The 25,043-nt window shown below is 38.3% G+C and overlaps 2 protein-coding genes across 2 annotated transcripts; one reads left to right on the top strand and one right to left on the bottom strand.

The window, feature by feature from the left end:
• Positions 1 to 1,827: 1,827 nt before the first annotated feature.
• LOC105047554 (uncharacterized) lies at positions 1,828 to 6,130 on the top strand. Its single transcript, XM_073258975.1, has 3 exons — positions 1,828 to 2,115; positions 2,741 to 4,681; positions 5,559 to 6,130. The coding sequence occupies exons 2-3, from the start codon at positions 2,788 to 2,790 to the stop codon at positions 5,693 to 5,695; spliced, it is 2,031 nt and encodes a 676-aa protein (XP_073115076.1). The 5' UTR covers positions 1,828 to 2,115; positions 2,741 to 2,787; the 3' UTR covers positions 5,696 to 6,130.
• Positions 6,131 to 6,917: 787 nt separating this feature from the next.
• LOC105047555 (protein SUPPRESSOR OF PHYA-105 1) lies at positions 6,918 to 19,955 on the bottom strand. The gene is given in 9 exon segments (XM_010926522.4): positions 6,918 to 7,938; positions 8,757 to 8,816; positions 8,922 to 9,239; positions 9,658 to 9,804; positions 12,321 to 13,167; positions 15,608 to 15,765; positions 17,267 to 18,144; positions 18,147 to 18,981; positions 19,710 to 19,955. Coding segments are annotated over 8 exon segments (3,339 nt in total). The 5' UTR covers positions 18,886 to 18,981; positions 19,710 to 19,955; the 3' UTR covers positions 6,918 to 7,746.
• Positions 19,956 to 25,043: the final 5,088 nt, after the last annotated feature.

The raw sequence follows: 25,043 nt of genomic DNA, 5'->3' as shown, positions 1-25,043 counted from the left end.
ATACATAGCTATTGGACATCTTTGGCCAATTGCGAATAAAGCAGATGGACTGAAAGTTATGGTTTGCCTTTAAAAGGACCGAACCAGCTAGCTAACAGCTAATAGGAATCGACTATGAAGGTGCCCACTAGCATGCGTCCATACGGGAGAGCCGAGTTCGACGCTGGTCTTAATTGGGCTGCAGAAGACAAGACCAGATGTTCCGAGAAAAGTCTAGAATTTGCTTGTCAATTGAGCATTTTTGTCCCGGCATTGGTCAAATATTCTTTTTCTACAACACGCACTTCCTTGAAGGTGACCAAGATCGCATTGAAAGATGCCCCTAATCCATTAAATATTAACTAGTGATGAGAATGGCAGCCTTGTCTGCAAGAAGACCAAGGGACCAAGGAAATAGAGGGTTCATTAAAAAAGTTCCAGCATCCAATATAACTGGGGTTAGAATTTATCTTCCATGCTCATGTCATAACGCATACTAAACATGGAGCCACGTTAGAAGTGGTCAATCGGTCGTATGATGAGCTTTTGACGAGTTCGACACACGATAGCAAATTGAGCGCGTCGCCGACAGACTGATAGGTTGCCACGTTGCGGTTTTTTTTTTTTTTTGTGACCAATCCCCCGCCCGCTAACTTCTTCCGCCGGGCACGCCAATGTCCCCAGTCCTCCACGAGTAGTCTTGTGTTTCGAGAAATTACCAAACATGCCATCACAATGGTGCCAAAGCAACCCCCATTCTGGCTCATAATACCTTTCCTAAATGATCAGCAACACAGGAGATAATCCACTGTCCATGAAGGAACATTTAGTCACCAATCTCCAAATATCATGGAGAAATTGGTGCATGATAGCAACCCTTATCCGCCCCTGAATCCAACCTACCATCATGACTAATTCCACCTCAATGATAAGATAATATCGTCCAAGATCAACCTCGCATATGAAATATTCAATAAGGCCTCCCTCAGTTTGGCTCTTAAAATAGTGGTATCAAAAAGATAGCTATCACCAGTAATTATCAATCTTGAATTAGATTCATGAATCATAAATCCAGCTTCCGCTGATGCTACAAACTCGCAAGTTGAAAGGTGGATTCATCACTTGGTAAAGTACTTGGATGCTGTGAGTGGGAGCCTGCTAAGAAATAGTCTGTTGGAAAAGAGATCAACAACCTTTAAAAGGTTGAGATTTGTAATTGAGATATGAATTTTATATAACATAATAAAATAAACAATGCATATGGTGAGAGCTTAACACAAAATACTAAACATGTTGAGAAGAAAGTTAAAATATTATCAAAGCCTTGCATATTATCCACAATTTGGTGATTTTTTTAAATTATTTTACAATAATTTTTATTATCATAAATTAATTTGGGTTATAGATTAATGATATTGTTATAGGTCACTAATGATGTAATGATAGTACTGGCTCTGGGCAAAAGAGAAGAATGGCACCACAATTTATTAATAATTTTGTATCATTTATTTGTTCCTAAATATTTTTAATCTCTCCAGTTCGCACTTCCGCGGTCGGATACGTGAGACGGCAGGAAGACGGAAGAGAACGCGGTTTCGTGGCCACGTCAGCATCGGGAAGGGAGAGGGCGGAGGGAGATGCTGGGTTTGACCGGGTATCGGTTGGAGGTGGTTACTGGTTGGCAACCTGTAATTCAAAAAAGTTCGCGGCAAGCCCCTCACTCGCCCAGTTTTAATCGTGATTAAATAATTATAATGATTATTATACCGTTATTATTTTTTTTTAAAAAAAAATACACGGAAATGCGTCCTTAAAGACTCTCTCTAACCGCAGGTCCAAATCACACCCAGGGATCCTCTTCTTCCCCCCTTCCCACCTCGTCCCAATTCCTAAACAAAGCGGCCAGGTGGAGCGAATCGGATCCATCGCCCACGATTCGATTCTTCACTAATTTCCAAACCGGCCCCCTTCCTTCGCATCTCCTCTCCATCTCTTTTGTTCTTTCTAATCACCTTCATCACATCAAAAACCCTTGCTTTTGTAATCCCTGTTGAATCCATTTCTTGTCTTCAACCCCGAGTTGGTCGCTTCGATTGCTTGATTCTGCTGGAATCGTCGCGGAATCGTGAGAATCCGGTAAGAATACCATTTTCGTATTTTTCTTCGATGCATGTTGATATGAATATAATCTTTTAATTTCTTGAAACATTGAAGGCTATGTTTTTTTTTTTTTTTTGATTAGATATTGCTAGAAAAAATTGTTTCATTGAACAACTGTGGATTTTTCGTTCTCGGGGTTGTGGGTTGAATTAGGTTGATAGAAGGCTAAAACTTACACTTTGTTTCCAATGAAATTTGGAGGAAATTTGTGCATTCATTAATGTCTGATTTTGGATACAACGATAAAAGGTTAGCATAAGGTTGTTTCTAGTTTTGATCCCCACGCCCCCGCCCCGCGCCCCCCCCCCCCCCCCCCCCGCCCAATTTTTTTCAACAAAAAAAAAAAAAAAAAAAAAAACCTTTTCTTGGTTGTAATAGAATCTTTCCTCTGAAAAAATTATGCTTTTCTTGATTGCATCTCTTTATGAATTTTCTATTGCCGGTTTCAACCTCCCTTTGCCATGGAAAAAAAGAAAAGAAAAGAAAAGAATTTTATATATGTGATTCTTGATACTGTAAGGTTCTTCATAGAAAATTCGAGGTCGTAATAATCTGTTTAGTCTGATGGCTTGATGCTTGTATCTTCTTGATCTCTGCCTAGCGACCGAAATAGTCCAGCAGAACAAAGAAGGAAAATTCCTTTGCTGGATGGAGCAGTTTCAGCAGACTGGAGAAGTCCTGGGGAGCCTCAAGGCTCTGATGGTGTTCCGGGAAGAGATACGCATGAACCAGCGCCAGTGCTGCCTGCTGGTGGACGCCTTCAACACTGCCTTCGAGGGGATTGCCGATGAGCTCCGACACCACCTGAGATTCGAGGAGAAGCTCACTAAGTGGAAGGCCCTCGAGCAACCTTTCAAGGAGCTGCACCGCATCTTCCGAGAGGGGGAGAAGTATATCAAGCAGTGCCTCGAGCCCAAGGACTGGTGGGGGAAAGCCATCGCCCTCAGTCAGAGCACAGACTGCGTCGAATTCCATCTCCACAACCTTCTGTGGTGCATTCCTGTCGTGCTAGAGGCGATCGAGAATGTCGGAGAAATGACGGGGTGTGATCAAGAAGAGATCCATCAGAAGAGGATTATGTTCTCAAAGAAGTATGAGAGGGAGTGGATGGAACCGAAGCTCTTTCAGCATAAGTTTGGTAAATTGTACCTAGTTTCACAAGATATTTGTAGTAGGATGGATAGTGCTTGGAAAGAGGATAGGTGGATTTTGTCGGAAATGATAGCCGAGAAGAGAAGTGCAGGGTCGAAACCAATGACAAAACAAGAGAACCGGCTTGCAGAGTTGCTGATGGGTCCCAAAGGGAAGCTTTTCGCAGCTTCGATCCTCATGGGATCACAGGACTACCAAGTGAGAAGGCGATTTGGGACGAGTAACTACAAGGAAGTCCAGTGGATGGGGGAGAGCTTTGCTGTGAAGCATGTCATTGGGGAGATTGAGCCACTAATGAATGAAATCTCTCTTTTATCATCGATCAATCACCCAAATGTGATGCATTATATGTACTCATTCTATGATGAAGAGAAGAAAGAGGGCTTTCTGCTCATGGATCTCATGAGCAAGGATCTCTCCAGTCATATCAAAGAAATCTGTAGCTCGAGGAGAAGAATCCCCTTCCCTGTAATGGTGGCAGTGGACATAATGCTTCAGATTGCAAGAGGAATGGAGTATCTGCATTCAAGGAAGATATATCATGGGGACTTGAACTTCTCCAATGTCTTGGTCAGGCTAAGGAATTCTTCTCCTGATGGTTATTTGCATGTAAAGATTGCTGGCTTTGGGCTGTCAGCTTTGAAGAACTCAAAATTTTCAGCAAACCAAGCAGCTACCATGAATTCATGCATCTGGTATGCCCCAGAGGTTCTCTTAGAGCAGGAGCAGTCAGGGGACGCTGGTAGTAGTAAGTACACAGAGAAAGCAGATGTTTATAGCTTTGCAATGATATGCTTCGAGTTGCTGACAGGAAAGGTTCCCTTTGAAGACAATCATCTTCAGGGAGATAAGATGAGCAAGAACATAAGGGCTGGCGAGAGGCCGTTGTTTCCATCTCAATCTCCGAAATATCTCACCAACCTAACAAAAAGATGCTGGCATGCTGATCCTTCACAGCGGCCAAGCTTCTCTTCTCTTTGTAGAGTTCTCCGTTATGTCAAGCGGTTTCTGATTTTGAATCCTGATCATGGCCGGCCTGATTCAGTGGTACCTCCGGTGGATTACCTTGATATTGAAACGAGTCTGTCTAAGAGATTCACGAACTGGGCAAGAAAAGAAACTATCCAGGTCTCCGAAATTCCTTTTCAGATGTATGCCTACAGGGTTATAGAGAGGGAGAAAACTAGTGCTAATTTCAAGGATAAAAGTTCAGAGTCTGGAAGTGAGGAGGCATCAATTTGTGGATATGAGAATGCATTTGGTACAATTCTCACAGAAGATGTGTTGTCCACCAGTATGGCTTCGGTGAGGTTATCGTCTCAGGTGACTCCCGACTCTAACAAGAAAACCTCGGCGAGGAAAGTTAATGGGAAGGCCAACAAGCAAACAGGTAATCTATAATCTCCTGTTGCTTTTATGTAGTCTTTTTTGTGCACCTTGATTCTTTGCCACTTTACCTATATATTCATTACTTGTCTTAATAACTGGAGTTGTAATATAGGTTCTGTTGTTCTGAAATAGGGGGAATGAGTCTTTTAGGTGCTATAGATGAGATAGTCATTCATTGTGCAATTCAGATATGTTTTTCTTACATTATGATATATGGGACCAAACTTAAAAACTAGGCTCACCTCACCTCCACCAAGATCATATGTACGAGCATCGAACAGATCAAATTCATGGAGCTGTTTCAGCAAACTGAATCATGAGGGCAGACTGGACAATGCAAATTGTCATATCATTTTATACATAACACATGGTACATAAACATTAGCCATGCACACAATGTCATATTTAAACAACTTTCTAACAACTAATAGTATTTAAAATCCAACTTTGATTAAAACCTTTAGCGTTTGTCTATTCGAAGCCAACCAAAGAATTATTGTAAGAGATTTGTGAAATCACATTTTTAAGCAGGTTCTTTTGTAGAAGATCAAATACTTGTCAGCTCCTTTTGCTGTTGGATATATGAACAACAAAGCCAAAATGCACAACCTTGTATTTTGCTGAAATGGAGATCTTATTGTTTAGAAACTCTTGGACTTTTGATTGTTTATATCTTTGGCACCAAGTATCATATTACTTGCTTTAGGTCCCTTTTTGGTTCTCGCTCTGATATGTATCAATTTTCCCTCTCTAAGCAATTATTTGATATTGTGATCTTATAGCTGAAGGAAAAAGACTATTCTGTTATACTTGCTCAGAACCTGAAGTGCTTGGGTTTTAAATTAAACTTGGTTGTTTTACTTTTTTGAACTATTCAGGACAGCACCAAAAAGGGAGAACATTGAAGCCAGCGCAGCTAAACTGTGGGAGCAGTTTGCGGATGAACTCTGGGAGCCAGCTGCCAACAGTCGCAATGAACCCAAGGCGAAGGATATCTGGCCATGTCTCAGATTGAGAAATAGCACAGGTCTTAAAGCCCATACTAGGATCAAAAGCTCATTATGCTTCAAAGAAGTGGCACGGGGTAGTTATAGTCAGCAGCACACCAAGTACGTGTGCAGATCCTGTATACTGAGCTTCCTTCTTGCAGAGCATAACTCATTGTTTAAAACCCAGTTGCAATGCATGATACACAAATGATAAACAGTGTCATGATGCAGCATTTTGTAACGCAAGTTTTTCATAACCTTGTGTTACAAATGCCGCTCCATACCTGCACTAACAGCAGGATGCAATTTTAATTCTGCACAATCGTGAGTGCGAAATCTCCCTGTTGGAAACCAAGAAAACCAAAACAGCTACATGTCTTTTTGAGTCGCATTTTATTTAGCAGCTTTTCAATTCTTCATTGTAGTGTCAGAACATTCTCTATAGACTGCTTCCTTTTGTAGTACCAACATGTATTCTTGGTCATACCTGGTTCCATTTTCCTCCTTGGTCAGTTGCCTCAGTTACTTATGATAAAGCACAAGTTTTAGGTGTGATAAATTCCTCAAACGAGATATTTGGCTGCTTTAGCTAAAGATTCATGTCCAGTTGCCGGGGTGCCGACCGAAGCAGTTCACCAAAGGTCACAAATGAGCAATTCAGCCTCTCAAATTCATTCAATTTTTCCACTGAATACAATGCATTTTAGCATGCACAAGCTTCATTTGGAGGTTCTAAATTTCAAAATCCTTTTTCTTTGGCTGTATTGACTAAAATAATTTGTAATTAAGGTTTTTTTCGGGAGGCTTCTTCTTGTCATTACATAATCTTGGAAAGTGTAAGAGGTAAAAGAGATTATAATATCATAGAGTTCAAAAAATTTACATTCAAAAACAATATTCTAATATAACGTTTTTGGGATTCTTGTTATAATTCTTAAATCATCTCTCAGTAAAATGCTTGCATTAAGTGGTAGCAATAAATCGATGTCTTTCAGGAGGTATATGCTTGCAATGATATTTTCCTGAAAAAGGACAATAAGAGTGGTGAAAAAGAACAGCATACCATGATGCATGCACTTAAACATTATGTTCAAACAGAAATTCCAATATAACATCTGTTGGATTTCCTGAACCTTTATCACCATGTCATAGATTGTCTTTTGACAGCTTTCATCTATACAAATCTGATTTTCCCCCTTTTTTGTTACATCCAAAAAGCATCCTATGCAAATAAAAGTTACAATGGTCTAATTTCAATCGAATTTACATCAAATCTTATTTTTAAATAAAGAATGGTGATTTTGTGCTACAGTTCACATTGTAGATATATTCCTTCTTGACGGCAAAACGTTGTTTGATACACCTCCTTCCCTTAAAAACAGGGTACAATACGCCCCTAAACAACAAATGCTAAAAACTAATTGCATATTCTCTTTGGTATCGTACTGTTTACATTAATGATATACAACCCTGAAAGCCTCTACAAAATTCCTGTATACACATCCCGTTTTCAAATCCTAGTCCAGTAAATGTCCTGATGGCAGCCAATTTCTCATCATTCGAGCAAACACTGAACTCTGATTTGCATATCATCTAGGTGGGTACATGTTTGAATAGGTCAGCCCTTTTTTTCCTATTCTTGGCATACGATCTCCTGTTCGGCATTCCTTCTCCTTGCAATGTCAAGAAAAAGCTAACTCTCTAGTCAACATAGAGAGAGAATTCCATTCCACGGCTTGTTTGACATTGCATGCTAGTGAACACCAGGCATCGGATCAAATCCTTGTTACCCATGAAGAACAAACATAGGGCTACAAAAGCTCAGAGAAATTGGAGCAATTCTTAAACACAGATCTGCACAATTCACCATATCTTCTGTTACCTGTAGACCTTATATATCTGATTCTGAACCAGAATGGCACTGCAAAGTGAAGGAATTTTAAGATCTGCACCACTTGTGGCTAATCTGGATGAATTCCAAATATCAAAATAATGATCACCAGTCTATGGGATTGGCAGATCACTGGATAGCTACAGTGGCAGTCTGTCTCCTTAAGATTACCAAGAGATTCTTCTCTTAAACCATCTGCAACACCTTTATGCTACCGCTGGAGTTTGCAGCAACAACCATATTTGACTTGCCTCTCCAGCAGACGCTTGAGACAAATTGTCCATTATCATCACTTGTCTCTTGCCCCGTGATTGGATCAATGGAGCCAAACTTGTGTGAAGTTATTGGCATGGGAAAAGTTTTATAGTAAGCATAAACCTGGACAGAAATACAATGCAGCATTTTAGAAAGAGCTTGTTTATTTTAGCCATTTGAAACATGTGTAACGAGTGGTGCATGATCAATCTCATGGCCAGATGACCGAAACAGATATTTGTTTCTATTTGAGCCTCTAATCTTGTCTGGATTGCCCTGGGAAAACATCCCATCAGCCTGGGTATGATATAACGCTGCTACAGTTAAAGTGACCATAAACATAACCAGTTGTGGACGTGCACAGAAGTACCATGGCAAGCAAATCAGGTTCTTGCAAGGAAATATCTTTGTAAGGCACGATTTGTCCTGTGTACACATCTCTCTCTCATAGGAAGTAGGATAATAAGATCGCAAGATTTTTATAGCAGTTGCTGGTTGATAAATTGAATGTTTTGAGAATGTGAATTGGCATGGAATATACTTGAGCCAACTAAATTTATCCTACAGGATTATAGCTTACAGATATGGAGTCATGAAAAGCAAAACATTTATACCAGACATTTTCCAAAATAAGATACATCTATATCAGCCAAGTCATCTAGCTAAACAGCCAAGCGAGCTGCCACATACAGAACATCATCTCCGTGATCTTAAAGTCATGTGCGTTAGAACTTCCTGGGTATCACTAAAAGAATTGATTTTTAAGATAGATGGTGCATAGGTCTAACCATTTAAATCATAACTATATCTAACAAGCAACACGAAGTGGATGAAAAAGTGTGGTGCCATTCAGAAGCCAATGAGCCATGGACAGGTGAAAGAAAAAAGGGTTATAGCTATAGTTCAAGTTTCAGACATTTTAAAATTGTAAATAAACTTACTTCATTTGTTTCCGAGCCACATGCTATATATCCATCACAAACAGATAAACCCACAAAGTTCTGCAGGAACCACAACTAACAACTGTCAGTTAGACCTCTAATAGTTATAAAACAAGCACAAACCTTAGACAGTTAAAAATGGAAACCATCAAGAAAGTTGCAAACCTTCTCATTGGTATGACCACTTAAGGTCAGAGTGCAAGCACCACTCGACAACCCGCTAGCATTGGTTCTATTGAGATCCCAAAGCTTGAGGGAGCCATCAGTTGATGCGGAAACAAGTGTTTCTGAGTCTAAGAATTTCACATAGCTAACTGCCTTTCCATGTCCAGCCAGAGTACACCAGGGGATTCTAGTATTCCGTAGATCATAACAATATATCTTGTAATCAGCAGAACCAAAAGCCAACAACTGGGAGGAGTGTGATGAGAATTGGACACAGCATACATTGGCCACATTCCTGATTGTGTCGAGGCAATTTTTCTGCCATTCACAGAAACAACATTGGTTGGCATCAAGGAACAACAATGTACGTCATGAATGATTAAGCTAAACTTATGAAGCATAAAAACAAGGTCATTTTATGACTTAAAGTACTACCACATAGTATTTGTTCCCCCTTGCTTGTTTACAAACTCATTATATCTTCATGTTTAAAAGTGTGATCTATGCATTTTATTATTAAATTGACAGGATAACTGGTGCCATAACAGCATTGGCAATTGCAAGATGTCAGATAAATGTCAAAATTAGTAAATTTCTGCAATGTCAAAGGCACCACTCAGGAGTTCATTTTATTTACATTTTAGTCTCAGAAGATGTTTATTCTAAATGAGATCAACTTTTAAAATATCTGAAATTCATCCAGTTCTTGGATGTGATATTGATTTAGAAAACATGCCTCATTAATGCTCCAAAGTTTCACAGAACAGTCATCACTTCCACTGGCAAGCTTAGTTGGATCCACTTGTGAGAAACTGACGGACCAAGCTCTTTTTTGATGCTCTATGAACTGTGCAAATCCTTGACCGGTGCTTGCATCCCATAACTGCATGCCATCCATGCCAATCAAATTACATAACCTTGCAAGAAAACCTAGTCAAAGAAGAAGAGCAAGAAGAGTTTGATGGACGAGACTCAATTCAATGGCAATATATGCTGAATTTATAACTAAAGAACAAGAAATGGTAGATCAGAATAAAAGTCACCTTCGGGAACAAGAAAAAGAAAAGAGAAAACAAGCTATAGTTCATCTGAAATCTTATATGTTTTAGGACTAGCCTGAGCTATATGCAGCATATCCAGAACAAACAAAACACAATAATGTTTTATGGCCTGAAATGACACACCTTATCAACAAAGATTTTTGAAACATTTAAATTACAAATAGAAGTTGAATTAAGTCTCAGAACAATTCATCTCTTAACACTGGCTACAAGGCTTGCCACCATAGAGAATTAAATTTAGGAATCAAATTATCATTCACTGTCTGATGAACTTTTCTATAAGCAACTCTCGGCATGACATCAATCCTCTAACAAATGCTGCCCAATTTCAAGGAAGCAGCTTGGAACACTAGTTGATATGTTTGTGGATCTATTGCATTGGTTATATAAATTACACATGGAAAATTATGGCGAAAGGAGGGATTTAAGCATGATTTTAATAGATGAGTCTGCAAATCTCCAAGGCACAAACTGAACAAGTAGTCAAAACCATTTGAGGCTTTCCTCGTATTAAAACCATACAAGTATCTGAAATCTGAAGATTGATTAAAAACCAGAGTTGCAAATGCCAGCCCATGCCAGGCTAGCACCAGCATTCAACAAAACACCTATCATGTCACTTTTTAGTTTACTTAAATATGGGATATTAAGTCCTTTTTTTTGTTTCAGCATGGCAGATGATGACATATGTTATGATGGTCGCTGGCTGGCACGCCCTGTGTCACCAGCTCCTGGATTCTTGGGTCACATAACCATCACTCTTATGTTCACAAACCATCTCTCACCGGTTATTTTCCTTGTACAAATGAACAATACACTTTCAAGTTTCAACTGTATGCCGCTGGTTTCAACTAACAATAATTTTCTTCGACCATTGTTAACTATCTATACAAACAAAGACAAAAGGAATGGAACTGGAATCCTATATGCGCACACAAATTTGAAATCTTTGCTTGCATCACCAATCTGGATTGGATCCTAATATGTAAAAACTTCAAAAAAGCGAGCGACCATGGCAACCAGGAAAAGACAAGTGAAGAAGAATATACAGGGAGATGGGGAAAGGAAAATATCAGCTGCGTGATTCAATCTTGAGGAATCCAGATTCTCTCAATTTTCACGGACTCTAACCGGACAGAACTAACAGCCATGCCCAGATATATTCATGTCAAATGCAAGTGACAGAATACCAAGGGCCTGTGCAGACACCTTATATGTGTTTCAATATGCTCACCTCAAAATTCAAGAATATCAGCTATTAAGAAATGGGATGATACATTAACAGTGAAAATGTCCATGTACAACAGTAATACAAATTACCATGCAGCATAGCTTAATAGCCCTCTTCAAAATAAAACAGTGTATTTCCATTCTGTTTTTAATCTTATGATCCTCTAATAAATGTGCAATAGAAGTAGTCAACTTCCAATTTTTGTGAAGAACCAGCCATGATATCACCAAGAGAGGGGGTGCAAGATTAATGCTGAGATAATTTGGATATATTGATGAAAACCATAACCCAGCAGACTCTATTAATATCTTAAGTTTTCATGAAGCACATCTTAATAGTTCTAGAAGCACGTGAACTACTCAAAATGAGCCTAAAATCAGCTCAACTAATATCCCCAGTACTAAGTCTGGAAAGATAAATTGATACCTCCAAACAACTATTGTTTGATCACAGCAAGTGCCACACAGTTCTGCAGCAAAAGACAACAGATATGAAATTTGGAAATCCGATCAGCTTTAGATTTTCAGGATTCATAATGAATATTAAGCTTGCAGTAACATCAAAGATAGCTCTCAATAAGCATACTTGGTAAATGAGGTCTCACAAAGCTAACCCAGATATTAGGGGCTACACTTGATGATTAAGGTTGTGGAAATGATTATCCTTTTCACTTAATCTATGCTTTTCAGATAAGGTTAGTTCACTTGTAACACCTTCAGCAGAAGTCAAACTTTAAGCAATCAAATTCTTCGCAAATACTGCCAACTAACTTATAGTGAATGCAACCTAATAACATTGAGACTTCTATAAAACAAAAGAATTTCATGCACAGCAAATCATGGGCCTCTGCCCAAATAACAAGACTTTACCCTTCATCTTTGGATAACCAAGATAATTCTGACAGAACTCTCAACTTTATGCATTGACTCGTATCAAGAAAGTTGGCTAACAAGAAAAAAAATACTGCTATAATTATGAGGACATAGATATATACAAATTTAGGATGGAAATTGAAGCTATGTACCACATTAACCAAATTAAGCTAGAAACAATATGATTAGAGTTATAAGGTAAATTTTAGTAAACAATCATATGAGCAATACAGACCTGAACTACACCTTCATAGTCTGTTGAAGCCAAATAGTTCTTGATATAATTATTCCAACAGACACAGCTGAGCTTGGATCGACTTGACATCTCAATTAAAGGGTAATGAATATCAACGCTGTCATTTAAAAGAGCATTAAACTCAAAAATCTTAATTTTCTTTGATACTCCAGCAGCAGCAAAGTAGTCTTCATCCTGGTCAAAACTCAATGAACAAATAACATTTGCAGAGTTAAGGATATCCACATTCTTCAAACTTCCACGAACTTCAAATTTACTATATCGAGCATACTTGCATAAACCATCAAAAAAAGCTCCAAGACGGTCAGATGATTCCTTCCACATGTCATCAGTATCATTCTCAACTCCATAACATTTACCACGAATCTTCAGAATATCAATATCTGAACGTGTTGGAGCATTAGTTTCTGATATCTCAATTCTGGATCTCATGGAAAAATATGCATTTTCAAGTTGATCTATATTCCTCATCAACCTCTCCTGATAAATGCTTGACCTGGACATCCTAGATACATCCTCCGCCTGTACAGGTTCTTTGCAAGAGTACATCTCTGAGATATCACTGAAGTTAGATTGCAGATCTTTGACATTAGAAACAAAATTGACTCTTGATGAGTGTCTTTTCTCAGCCTCTTCAACATCTGCATTTAAACATCCAAGTTCTGCTACTAACTTGGCAGCCCGCTTCTCTTTTTGTTCTTTCAAAGATAAGAGGAAATGTAACAACAAATCTGCTTCTGCATCTTCCTCATCAATAGCTGCTGATGAGCAATCTGAGGATGACAAATCTCTACCTTCAGATATTAAGTCACGTAGCAGTACATCCCTGGACAAGGAGAAAGAGAATCACCAATTATAAGAGGATGACTTTATTTACGAAAAGGGAGGAAAAAAATCCTACCAGCAATCAATAGCACTACATACATACATACATCATACATACATATGTATGTGTGTGTGTGTAATTAAAAATCAAGAGTTGGCCATTCTTTTTTTTTGGGGGTGGGGGGGGGAGAATGATCTCGAGGTAGAAGAGGAAATTCAAATAAGAAAATAAGGTTACTGCATATTATGATGCCAAATCTTTGCGGATTGAAATGGTATTCTTATTGTACTAGAACCATTATATGCTGAAGCAGAAAAAAATTACATTTAAAAAAGGGACAAACAAAGGAAGGCCTTCTTTGAAGTTTGGGTCTAGTATACATAGCAAACAACTTTTAAGTTATTACAGGCAGAACTATTTTTCCATGTGGTAGCATAGATCTATGTAATTATTTACTCCTATTGATTGGTAAAGGACATTGCCTGGAATTGGCAATTTTCAAAATTCTAAGGACCATGCATTTGCCACCAAGAAATACCATACCATATTAATATGTAGTGCACATTGCACTAAGGACCATGCATCTGCCCCCAAGAAATACCATTCCGTACAAATGTGTTGTGCACATTGCTTCTCCTAAGCTTTTAGCCAAAACAACTTTCATATGTAGTCCTTGTGCATAAGTTAGCTTAGTCCAATGCACTGTTCACCGGCCAGATTCACCTCTTAAATCATGTTTTGATTGAATCATAGAAGCCAAAAGTAATACCTGAACTAAGTGGATTAATAGAGAAGCAATAGTTCTGCTTGGTAATGGACTTGACACCCTAGTCTACCAATTATCACTTCTATGGGATGGACAAATATGTGGGTTCACAGAGTGCCTTCTCAAACATGTTTCAGGAAGGTTGCAAATTGTAGCTTGCTGTCCTAAGACTAGAGGATTTGATGGAAAGGGAAGGGAGCAAAATGTTGGATACACAGGTGTGCTGTCCTCTAGCTAGTGTAGTGTGGCTTTTTCTGTCAGTTATTGGTTAACTGTTACAACTTATAAACTCTCAATTCATCCTCCTCCCATATCTAGATTTCTTCTGTTGCTTGGGGCCTCATTGACCAGTCAAAGGCTCTTGCATTACACCAGCCAATTATCAAAGACAATGTTCTCACAAATAGTCTCCTGCAATATTTAGAGCATTACATTTGGTTGAATGGCACCATGGTGGGTCACTTTTCTTCTGTAGTTGCTTGTGATGGTTCCCTACCATCAGAATCCCAAGTTTATAAATTACCTTGCTATTTCCTTTCTCTACCAATGCACTCTTGAACCTTATGGCTCTCTCATCCTTTCCTAACTTATGGCTCTCTCATCCTTTCCTAACTAAAGGGTAAATCTCTAGCAGCTCATTATCTTGAAGTTCATAAGGCGTCTATGACGAGCAAAAATAAGCTTATCTTGGATGGAGTATGTCCACGCCAAAATGGGTTCCTATACTTAAGGATCTAACATCCTTTGGGCTATATCTAGGAAAGAATCTTCAGCACTACCCACATAACCTTGGACATCATGTGGAGTTTAGTCTTGTGCGAGAAATATCTCAAGCCCTTTACTTAAAAGCCAAGGTATCTTCATGTGACCATCAATTTTAATTAAATGGGTTTAGTGATAACAGAGAATTTGGCAGAAATCAAGAGAAAAAAATCATCAAGATTGCTTGTTAAAAAAAAAAAAACTACTGATCACCAAACATGAAAATGTAATGGCATTTGCTAAAGATGGAAAACTAACTGCATCAGAAATATTTAAAATAAAAAACTTGAATTTAAGATGGTAATGCTTTTGCACACCATGGATATGGAGCCACAAAGTGAAACTCAAGTGGATGCAACAAGTTAGGCTCTGATATTAGCATGTTATGGTATAATGTTGTAGTTTCAATTTCAGCCTCTTGCTCATGGGACTTTTCCCCTCTTCTTGCTTTTCCACTGGACTAGATTAACTCCCATGATTTAAGGAAATGAGATGTGTATTTGCTTCCATTCTCACAAGCCTAGGCTGCAAAAAGACCATTTCCTGTTCTTCAAATAACAACCTGGAATGAAATCTAAGTCAACCTGGAGGGTTCATTTTACTTATCAATCTATTTAAGTATAATATGCTTGTGAGCCTCAAATTATTAGGCATGACTATTGTAGAAACAAAGTACTAGAAAAGGCAAACAGAAAGCTATTTTCTTGCAGCCCTTTAGTAAATCTCTGCCAAATGAAAAAGATAATCATAATAAAGATTGTGATTATTAAAATGAAAGAGTCCATAGGAAAGCTTTATTTTGAATTTTTAATTAGAAATGCGTACACTTATACACAGCATGCGCAAACACATATATAAAGTATTGTCACAATGTATAAATTGTACGTGCAATCAACTCTATCAATATATCACCTTGTCTTTGGACGAGAAGAAGGCTCTGGATGCAGTAACCAAAGACAAAAACTAGCCTCCTTAGGACTTTCTGATAGAAAATTTGGAGGAAGAATCCGATGGCGGAGATCTGACATAGCAGCAGAATGCACTTCCCATGATTCAAAATAGCAAAAGAGCTGAAGACGAAGAAAAAAGAATATCATATTAAGTATTAACATTTACATCATCTGCTGGGTAAAAAGACTACCTATCGAACAATGTTTTACATATATCTGCATGTTTGCAATACCTAGGATACTTGATAAAAGATACACAATAATTTGGTGTACAAGTTTACACACACAGAATCGCATACAAGCACGGAGAGAAAGAGAGAGGGAGAGGCAAGGAGGGGGGAGGGCGAGAGAAAAGAAGGGGGAAGGAGAGGGGGAGGATGAGCCCAATTCCTATGTTTTGGAAGTTATTTTACCTATGCATCAAATGTCCACAAAATGAAAGGCAACAATAGAGTTGAGATGCAAAAAAAAAAAAAGCGTGACAAACTGATTGATTAGAGATTCACACAGCTGAATTTGATCTAAACATCTTACAACACATGAACAATAGTGTTTGTACACTTCTAAACCTTGTATTAGAAATGGAAATCCTTGTATCTTACCTTTTCACTGTCCATTTTGTAACTGTTTAGACCTTATTCAGATGCTAATTATGAGGTGCTTAAGGATGGGTTAGCAGGTTCACCCAGCCAAACAAGAACCCAAAATGGCAATGTTAAACTTAACCAGTTCAGTGCCCAAAAAGCAGCTGAAGCCGGTTAACTTTATTTCATGGGGGAGTATGAAAAAAATTTAACTGCCTTGGCGCTCTCTGTCTCTCTCTCCTCTCAGTCTGTCATTTTTTCCATGACATATCCCACTAACCCTCGAAATGCAACCACATAGCGGATCATTCTAATCAATGGTTATCTAATTAGGGAGTGGTTTAATCTATTTATGCCCTGGTTAACTATTGGCCATTCAAATGCAGCCTGAAGGCATAGATTGGAAATCTCCAAACACTTGAACTTTGGCTTTTAGGCATATTAAGTATTGCAGCTGATAAAGAACAAATTGCATTCCGGAGCCACATTTATCATGAGTCTTTGTCATGAAAAAAAAGGCCTCAGGAATTTCTGAATAACAGGTTGTACTGTCCCAAGAAAAGTAATGCAGGCCATGCAGAGGCACACAATATGTTGAAAATGCATATGTATTTGTGAAAGACCTAATTTTGATGGCTATCACACAATGGTCAGGAGCAAACCAATTGATATTATGGTCTTATTCCATACAAAAGAATTATATTTATTTTTAATAGCCTTTCTCTTTATCTTCTAATGCTTTCCCCTAATGCAAAACAACTCCAGTCATTTGAAAGGAGCAAACTGCAACATACAAATCCAAATCCAAGGAAAACAAAACAACAAACAAGGAACTATGTTTTAAATGGATCAAAAAAGATCTGAATTATAACGTAAATATGTTGTACTCTATGGACTACATGCATCTATAATTAAGAAAAATCTCAAAAAATCCATCACATGATAATTAAGAATATAGCTAAAAAATTGGTCGGTGCACACTTTTTCAAAATATATAGTATCAAAAGGATTCGCCACATAGTAAACCTTTTTCGCACCTCAAAAAGAAGAACCCCAAGACTGTAGATGTTCGAGGAGAAAGGGCATATACTCTCATTTGGCTCCTCTGGACTAGCATACCAACTCTGCTCCAGCTTCAAAAATTCAGATATTGACTGCTGGGTGCTGGAACTAGATATGCTTGGACTGTTGGATATGTTACAAGTGTCATGTGGTTCCCCAAATCTTAATTGTTCCCTTAAATCATACTCAAAATTTCTTGCACTAGAAACATGGACATCAATTTCTCCACCTTGACCCTTCCCTTTCAAGCCAACCCTGGGAGGATAAATATGATGCTGAGTACTGGTACTAAGGTGTTCAATAAGTTGTTGATGCTTTAGCATCAAAATTTCACAGGCCTGTTCCATGTACCTTTTCCTTTTCAAGTGATGCTCCAAAGGATAAAAATCTTGATTTACTGAGCCTGACAACTGCTTCATCTGACCTTGGGGGATAAAAGAGCCAACATATTTAACTTGATTTGAAGGCAGTATTATGAAATATGATGGCCGTAAATGATGTAAAGCAAGTCCTTGAGAGTGGGAGATATCAACGAGCTCCAGGATCTGCTTAAAGACATGCAGCCTCTCGATCTTGTTTATCTTGTGGCGCTTCAGGGTAAGCCATTCCCTCAAGCTAATTCCAATGTAATGGGGATCTGAAACCCCACCATTGCCATCACCAAGAAGTGCCATTCCATCTGCTTTTGCACTGGGTCTATGGGATAAATTAGCAACTATCTCACAATTGGCATTAGGCCTTTCGACATTTTGACATCGGATCAGCATGCCAGCGGCATCATGAGTTCCTTGATGTCTATATGCGACCCCCTTACCCTTCAAGGTGTTTTTGATCAAAAATTGTGGAAACCCGATGCAGGTAGGACCTTAGTTCGGATCCAGCTAGGCGATCTTGTCGGGGCATTTCTTGAGGCCATGCACTTATCACTTGCAGCCAAATGCTCAGAGACCTTAGAATGATTTGGGTCCAGATGTACGCAAGGCAGAGGTCTCTGAACTCTAGGTGGGAGCGGAAAGACTTTCCCTGTATCCTCTTGATGGTCCATTGTCATTGATTCTTTCGGTGCCATATCTCTCAGTCCATCTGCAAGCCTTGTAAAATTCTGCCATAGGCCTTTCCTCACAAGTGGCCTTTCTCCACTACTAGAGCTGCCACCAATAGACAAGCTAGGACGCTTGTAGTTCTTCAGAGTCAGCTCTTCCACCATAACTCCAGGATCATTTGAAGAGCCAGGGTTTGCAAAAAGTGGCTCAGTCCCAGATTGTGAAGCTGTATTGTGACTTATTTTCTTTCCAGCCATAGTTTCCAGAAACATCTCAGATGAACGCAGCAGAGAGAAATTTTCAGGCCAATCAGATTCTTGAGAGACAACTGGAGCAGCTGTTTCCAATGCATTGTGACTATCTGGTTGCTGCAGTGGCTGATCATTCTCTTTCCTTTTGAGGTGAGCAGCCTCTGTTGAGCTCTCTATGGTCTCATTCACTTCAGCATTCCCTTCCATGCGGTTCAAATGAAGCACTTGAACAGAATAGGACGGGCAAACTTCAGGAGCCAGATGGGCTAAAAACAATCTCAAAAAAATCCATAGTTGCATGAACTGCAAGTCAAATCCACAGCTTCGTCAACAACCCTGCACCACTTTTTATCAGTGCGTATCGCATATGCGGCAAAAACCCTAACACGCATGTAGCTGTTAACAAATAAAGACAGAAAGGACTTCAACAATTAATTATGCTGTTCTAAATCGACAGGCAAATCAAACAACCAAAAAGGAATCAACTATACAATCTGTTCCTAGGGTTTACGGAGCAAGAATTAGACAAACCAAAACACGTTTACACAAAAAAAAAAAAAAAAAAAGGCAAGAACAACATCAAAAGGCCAATATTTCTTGGAAAACTCCGCATAGAATTCAGTTAAATCCAATGCCGCAAAGAAACCAGGAAAAAAGGAGACATCTTTTAAGCATCAGAAAATTCTTAGACTCCTTTACTCAAATGCCGCTAATCAGAGCATTGGATTACCGATTCCACTGTCCAACTAATCATCTAATCGCAAAAAATCCAAGCTTCACGAATCCATGTGCTTTATTAACAAAAAATCAGATTGCAATCACATAGAATTAGAATGAACAAAAACGAAAGCGAGATTGAGATGAAGAGAAACCGATATAACGAGTGTTTCAAAGAAAAAAAAGAAACAAATACGAACCCTAATTTTCCAGGCCAAACCAAAACGAGCGAAAATTCACGCAAGAAACCGGAAAATCCGAAATCGTTTCGAACGTTAAACATCGAACTGTATCCTGAACGCCGACTCCGTACATAGATTAATCAAAATAATGGAGCAAAAAGCGACGAACCGAGAAACCCTAAAATTTCCAGAAGTGGAAAGGATGGAGGTTGTAACAGGACTCACCTCGAAAGAATCTCTCTCTCTTCACCCTTTCTCCCTCTCTCTTTCTTATTTCTCTCTCCTCGTGACGCTTTTCAGATGAAGCAATCACTTCGAGTCACGAATAGGAAAACATCTCATCGTGTCTTTCTGAATAACATAATAATTCATTTGAGGTTCAATCGTTTTGTTCCACCACATCCATAGATTTGTGTGTATCTACGAAATAAAATCTATATATATATATATATATTATCCTTTTTTAACTAATTTCTGGTTGGGGGAAGTTCTACTTTCTTGGCCCCTCGAGCTCCAAGTAAGGAAGTGAGGGGAATAAAATATCCACGAGTGTTTTTTAATAAATTGGGCCGGAACTGGTGACGTGGAGCTCCCTTGGCCAACCATCCTCCACTCCCTGAATCCTGATAACCGTCTATTCGCAGTTAAAGAGGAGGACGGTTACAGCCTGACCCAGGGGGCGCTAGCTCACTTAATTTGGTCGGTTTATGTTCTTCAGCGGCTAAACCCTGTATTTTGAGCAAACACTTGTGTATGCATAACCTTCTCCTAAAACTTCAAAACTCTTCTCCAAATTGAAAGCCAATTCTAAGAAATTCTCCTTCGACATCTTTGATTAGAGAACCATCTTGATGGTCAAGCTGAGTTCATCCCCTTGGCAACCATCTAATTGCTATCTATAAAAAGTGTGTTGGTTTAGGTTGATCCTAGATCTCTCTTTTTTTTTTTTTTTTATTCGATCAGTTTGCGGGTTGAGTCCTGCTATCCAATTATTTTAAATTATATGGAACTCTTGCTGGATAAAGGTTTCAAATTAAAATATACTGTAGCACGAAAGTATATGCAAGGGAACATGGTCATGAGTCATGAAGACACGGGGGGTTCTAAAATGCTTTCCTATACCGGGGACCTCATCGGACATGGAGTTCCGTGAATCCTCCGTCTTAGAAGTACAACAAATACATTGTACGAAAAAAGTACAACGAATACCACGTCGACAAAATTTGGCCATTCCACTGGCTCTTTTTCTTTGATCCAGGTTCTGACTGGTGGAAAAGGGTGGTTCCTGTTCGAGAGATGAGGGCTGATGAGAACACCGTCCCTCCTCATGGTGGCTGGGAAGGGGTGGGAGGCGGGCGCGTGGGCCCAAGGAGCTGGGAGAACCGCACGCGCGCGGCAGGCGGGGAGACGGGCCACGTCGCGTGGGTTGGTGGGGCCGCGAGGGCGCGACAGGGGGATGGACTGCGAAGGACGCGCCACGTCCTCCTGCGGGGCTCGGAGTTCACGTGGTCGATCGGACGTTGCTGGGACGACGTGGAAAAACGTGGAGGAATCATAATGGCGGAGAGAGAAGCGATTTAGCTGGCGGCTAGCTGCACGTGGAATTCAAGTGGGCTGGCGGGGAAGTCAAAGGAAATCATCAGGTGGACCGGGCCCACCATTCTTTTTTTTTTTTGTTACTATGCAAGAGTAAAATATGCTAGAATAAATTCATCTTAGGCCATAATGGATCGGGCCTATCTACTAATTTCTCAAGTTCAAAAATATATATATATATTTATTTATTTTTTAAAAGAGAAAGAGAGAGATAAAATAAAAAAAAAATAACTGAAAAAAATTTGATTTCTGTTACGATCCACCCCCGTTCCTCTAAAAAAAAAATAATTATTATCATTTTATTATTTATTTATTTTTGATCAAATTAAATATAAATTATTTAGATTGAGAGTGTCAGCATAAAACAACCACGGAGGTTGGAGCGCCTGAGGCCAGCACAAAAAAATCGTGGGCTCTCGAGGTTGGTACAGAGCAGCTGCGAGCGCTTGAGGTCGAAAAATGGGGGCGTGAAATCACGGGTGCGAGGGTTGGGAGGGTGGGGATGGTAGTGGTGTGGTGCTGCAGTGGAATCATCGGTGCCAGAGGAGAGGAAGGGGGTGGGGGATTGAAGATGGAGCTGTCGGTGCAGAAGATGGAATTGCGGGCGTCAGAAAGGAGGGGATGGTGGTGGGTGAGAATGCAGGCGGGTAGCGTAGAGGAACGTAGAGGAGAAAAGAAAAAAAATAACAAAAAATATTATTTTTTAAAAAATAAAATATATTTTAAATATATTTTATAATATAAAGGAGCATCATAGCAAAGTCATGATTTTTTTTTTTTTTTTTTCTAAGTAGGATGATGAATTGGATTGTTGGAGCCAATTGAGCCATGGATGTAGGAATTGGAGATCTGACAGGTTACATGACACTATGTGCAGATCAAATAAATAATACTTATTACACTTGAAAATCCCCATCTATTGTTTTAAGTAATATAACTTCCATCCATTGTTACTCGCAAGTTCTGGCCACCAAAGCATATCCACATTTCTTATCAAAAAAAAAAAAAAAGCATATCCACGTTGAAAAAGAAAAACAAAAAAGAATCATACCGTATTCTCATTCTAGAAAAGAAATGGTTCTAAGATGACTTGCTACTTGCCAGCGCGAAAAAAGTAATTGTCACATAAAGAATCGAATAAATTATGGGACTGGCAATAAAAGATGGACATGAATTTACTATTTCATTCTAAAGAGCAAGAAAGAACTTAATAAAGTTACCATTTAGAAAATCTTTAATCCTCACAGACAAAATAGTGATTATTATGCATTCCAATTATCCCATATAATATGATTATATTCGCTCCATTCTCTTTGTTTTTTTGTTATTGGCTTTCCCTCTATCTATCTGGCCTTTCATCAATTTCTTTACTTTTTGTTAAAAAAAATAATCATTTCTCTGACAATATTCCTTGCATTCTCTCTTCTGTAGCTACGTGTGATAGTCTGTCTATATTGCATCTGATTCTTTTCTATTTGCTTGTCACATACACTATCATATGGAATTCTTTGTGCAACGCTAGTGGTTTAGAAAATTCATTGTGAAACACATCATTTTATGTGATTAATCTATATAATTATTATTTTTTAATATATATTTAATATTTATAATTTTTTTATTTAAAAAATTTAAATAACAAAAATATTTCTATTTTTTATAAAAAAATTATAACATCTTATGTCAATATTATGATATCCTACATGCAGAATGTTATAATTTTGATGCAGGATGTCATAATATATTATAAGATGTCATATTTTTTTTTAAAGGGCAGAAATATTTTCATCATTCAAAATTTTCAAATAAAAAAATAGAACCGTAGATATTAAATGCAAATTAAAAAATGATTGGACAAAAATGTCTCTTCTATATTATAACATCCTGAACCATATTATAATATTCTACATGCAGAAAGTTATAATTTGACGCAGGATGTCACAATATGTCACAGGATGTCATAATTTTTTCCAAAGAGCAGGAGTATTTTCATCATGCAAAATTTTTAAATGAAAAAACAAACCGTAGGCATTAAATATGCGTTAGAAAGAAATGATTATGTGGACCAATCACATAAAAGTAGTGCACTATACCACAAATTTTCTATACCACCCATGGTGCACAAAGAATTTTCTATACTATCATTTTTTTTTTAACTCATCGTCTCAATAGCTCACTTGATCCAGCAACCATAATTAGATTTCATTAACAACATTTCCCAACCACCATACTCCTTTCTAAGACTAGTTTTATATCACAACATAGTACTGTACAATCGTCATAAGGCATCCAAATTGAAGCTTCAGGTTAGTAGTATATTATATATCGCATATTTACAATTCTACCATCTTATATTCTTCACTGTGTACTAACAATTCTTTTTATATTTTACAACTGTGATATATCATCTATAATGTGTTGCAATATATTACTAATTATTTCATTATTTAAAGGTGATTCCTGTAGAAAAGTATCCATACTTTTAGCTCCCCACATCAAAATATTGCTATATTCTTGATAGTTATCTTTTCTGGATGTTGTTTGAGAAGTTTTGAACAGCCTAGCTTTCTTTGCTTGATTATCTGGACTCCATTTTATACATATTTTGTGTGCGTGTGCACTGAATTTATATTTCATAGTGAATGTGCCTGTTGTTTGACATTATAACTTAAAAAAAATCTTATTGCAGATAATAAATTACAAAAGTGTGTATATATATGGATCAGAATAATGTGTTTGTGTCATGAAGATTTCAGTTTAGGTAGAATTGGGAACTCTGAGTGTGTGTTTGTGAAAAAAATTGCTTGCTTTTTCTGTGACCCTGCCATTATTTGTACATGCTCTCACCAAACATAATATGATTCATATATGCTTTATAATACCTCCAGATTGTGCTATACTGTCACAGCAAAGCGCTATTTTGGGGATCCATGCGAGTGTTATGAAGTGATGGATCTTTACTTCTTTTGCTTACTAATGTAATTAATTTTTTACAATCCCCAACTAGAAAATTTAAATGTGGTTCCCATTTAGAGCTGAAGTTTATAAGTACTATGTAGGTATCTGCAAGTTCTGCATGGTAAATATTCATGTGTGACACGTTTTTTTGGGCATGTACTCATGCATGCATTGGTTTCAATCCAGATCCTCAGATACATCCATATTAACTTATTTTGTTGGTTGATTGAGACCAGTCCAACCGTCCAACCTGATAACTGGGTACAGCAAGGGACACACTTTTCATCATGTACATGCACCAACTGCTATGATGCATGATGTGAATACAAAGTTGCTCAACCTCAAACAAGGTATGTAACAGCCCCCTAATTCCAGCCAGTTGGAGGCATGCAATTGTCCTTAGACTTCTAGAAGTTGGGATCAGGTGATGTACATGACTCAGTGTGAGGAGAAAGTCTGCAATGTGTTCATTAGTAAAATTCCCTGAGGTGGTGGGGATGCTATCTTTGTTGACAGCTCCTTAATTGGGTCCAACTCAAGCTTTACACATAGGAAGATTGAATGGCTCAGGACGACTAGTGACTATGATGGCATTGCCTTAGGTGTATCGAACTTCCAAGTTTTTAAAGGGAACCATGATATGATGATTATTAGATAGTTATAAATGCTTGCTGTTTGTAATCATAGCACAATCACCAGAAATTTAATAACATAAAATGTTTGAATTGAAAGTTTTCAGCGATGGCGACTGTTTGAAAAAATTATTATGGCAGACTTTGAAGTACATGCTCTAGAAAATTCAAATGGATTCCCTGAACTGTGAATGAGATTTTTTTTTTTTTTTTTTTTGAGATACCTAGATAACATATCTCGATTCCAAGTGTCTTGAGTTGATGGCTATTGCATTCAGAATACTACAAATTTAGATGGCATCGCCGTTTTCTTGGGCAGGTTTGTTTTGTCGAAGTTTCCTGTGGGCATCCAGGGGTTTGAAACAAGGGCCACAAA

Source organism: Elaeis guineensis, chromosome 6 (assembly GCF_000442705.2).
Source record: "Elaeis guineensis isolate ETL-2024a chromosome 6, EG11, whole genome shotgun sequence".
Taxonomy (NCBI): Eukaryota; Viridiplantae; Streptophyta; class Magnoliopsida; order Arecales; family Arecaceae; genus Elaeis; species Elaeis guineensis.
The sequence above is the reverse complement of the archived record's forward strand: the minus strand, read 5'-3'. Positions and strand labels throughout refer to the sequence as shown.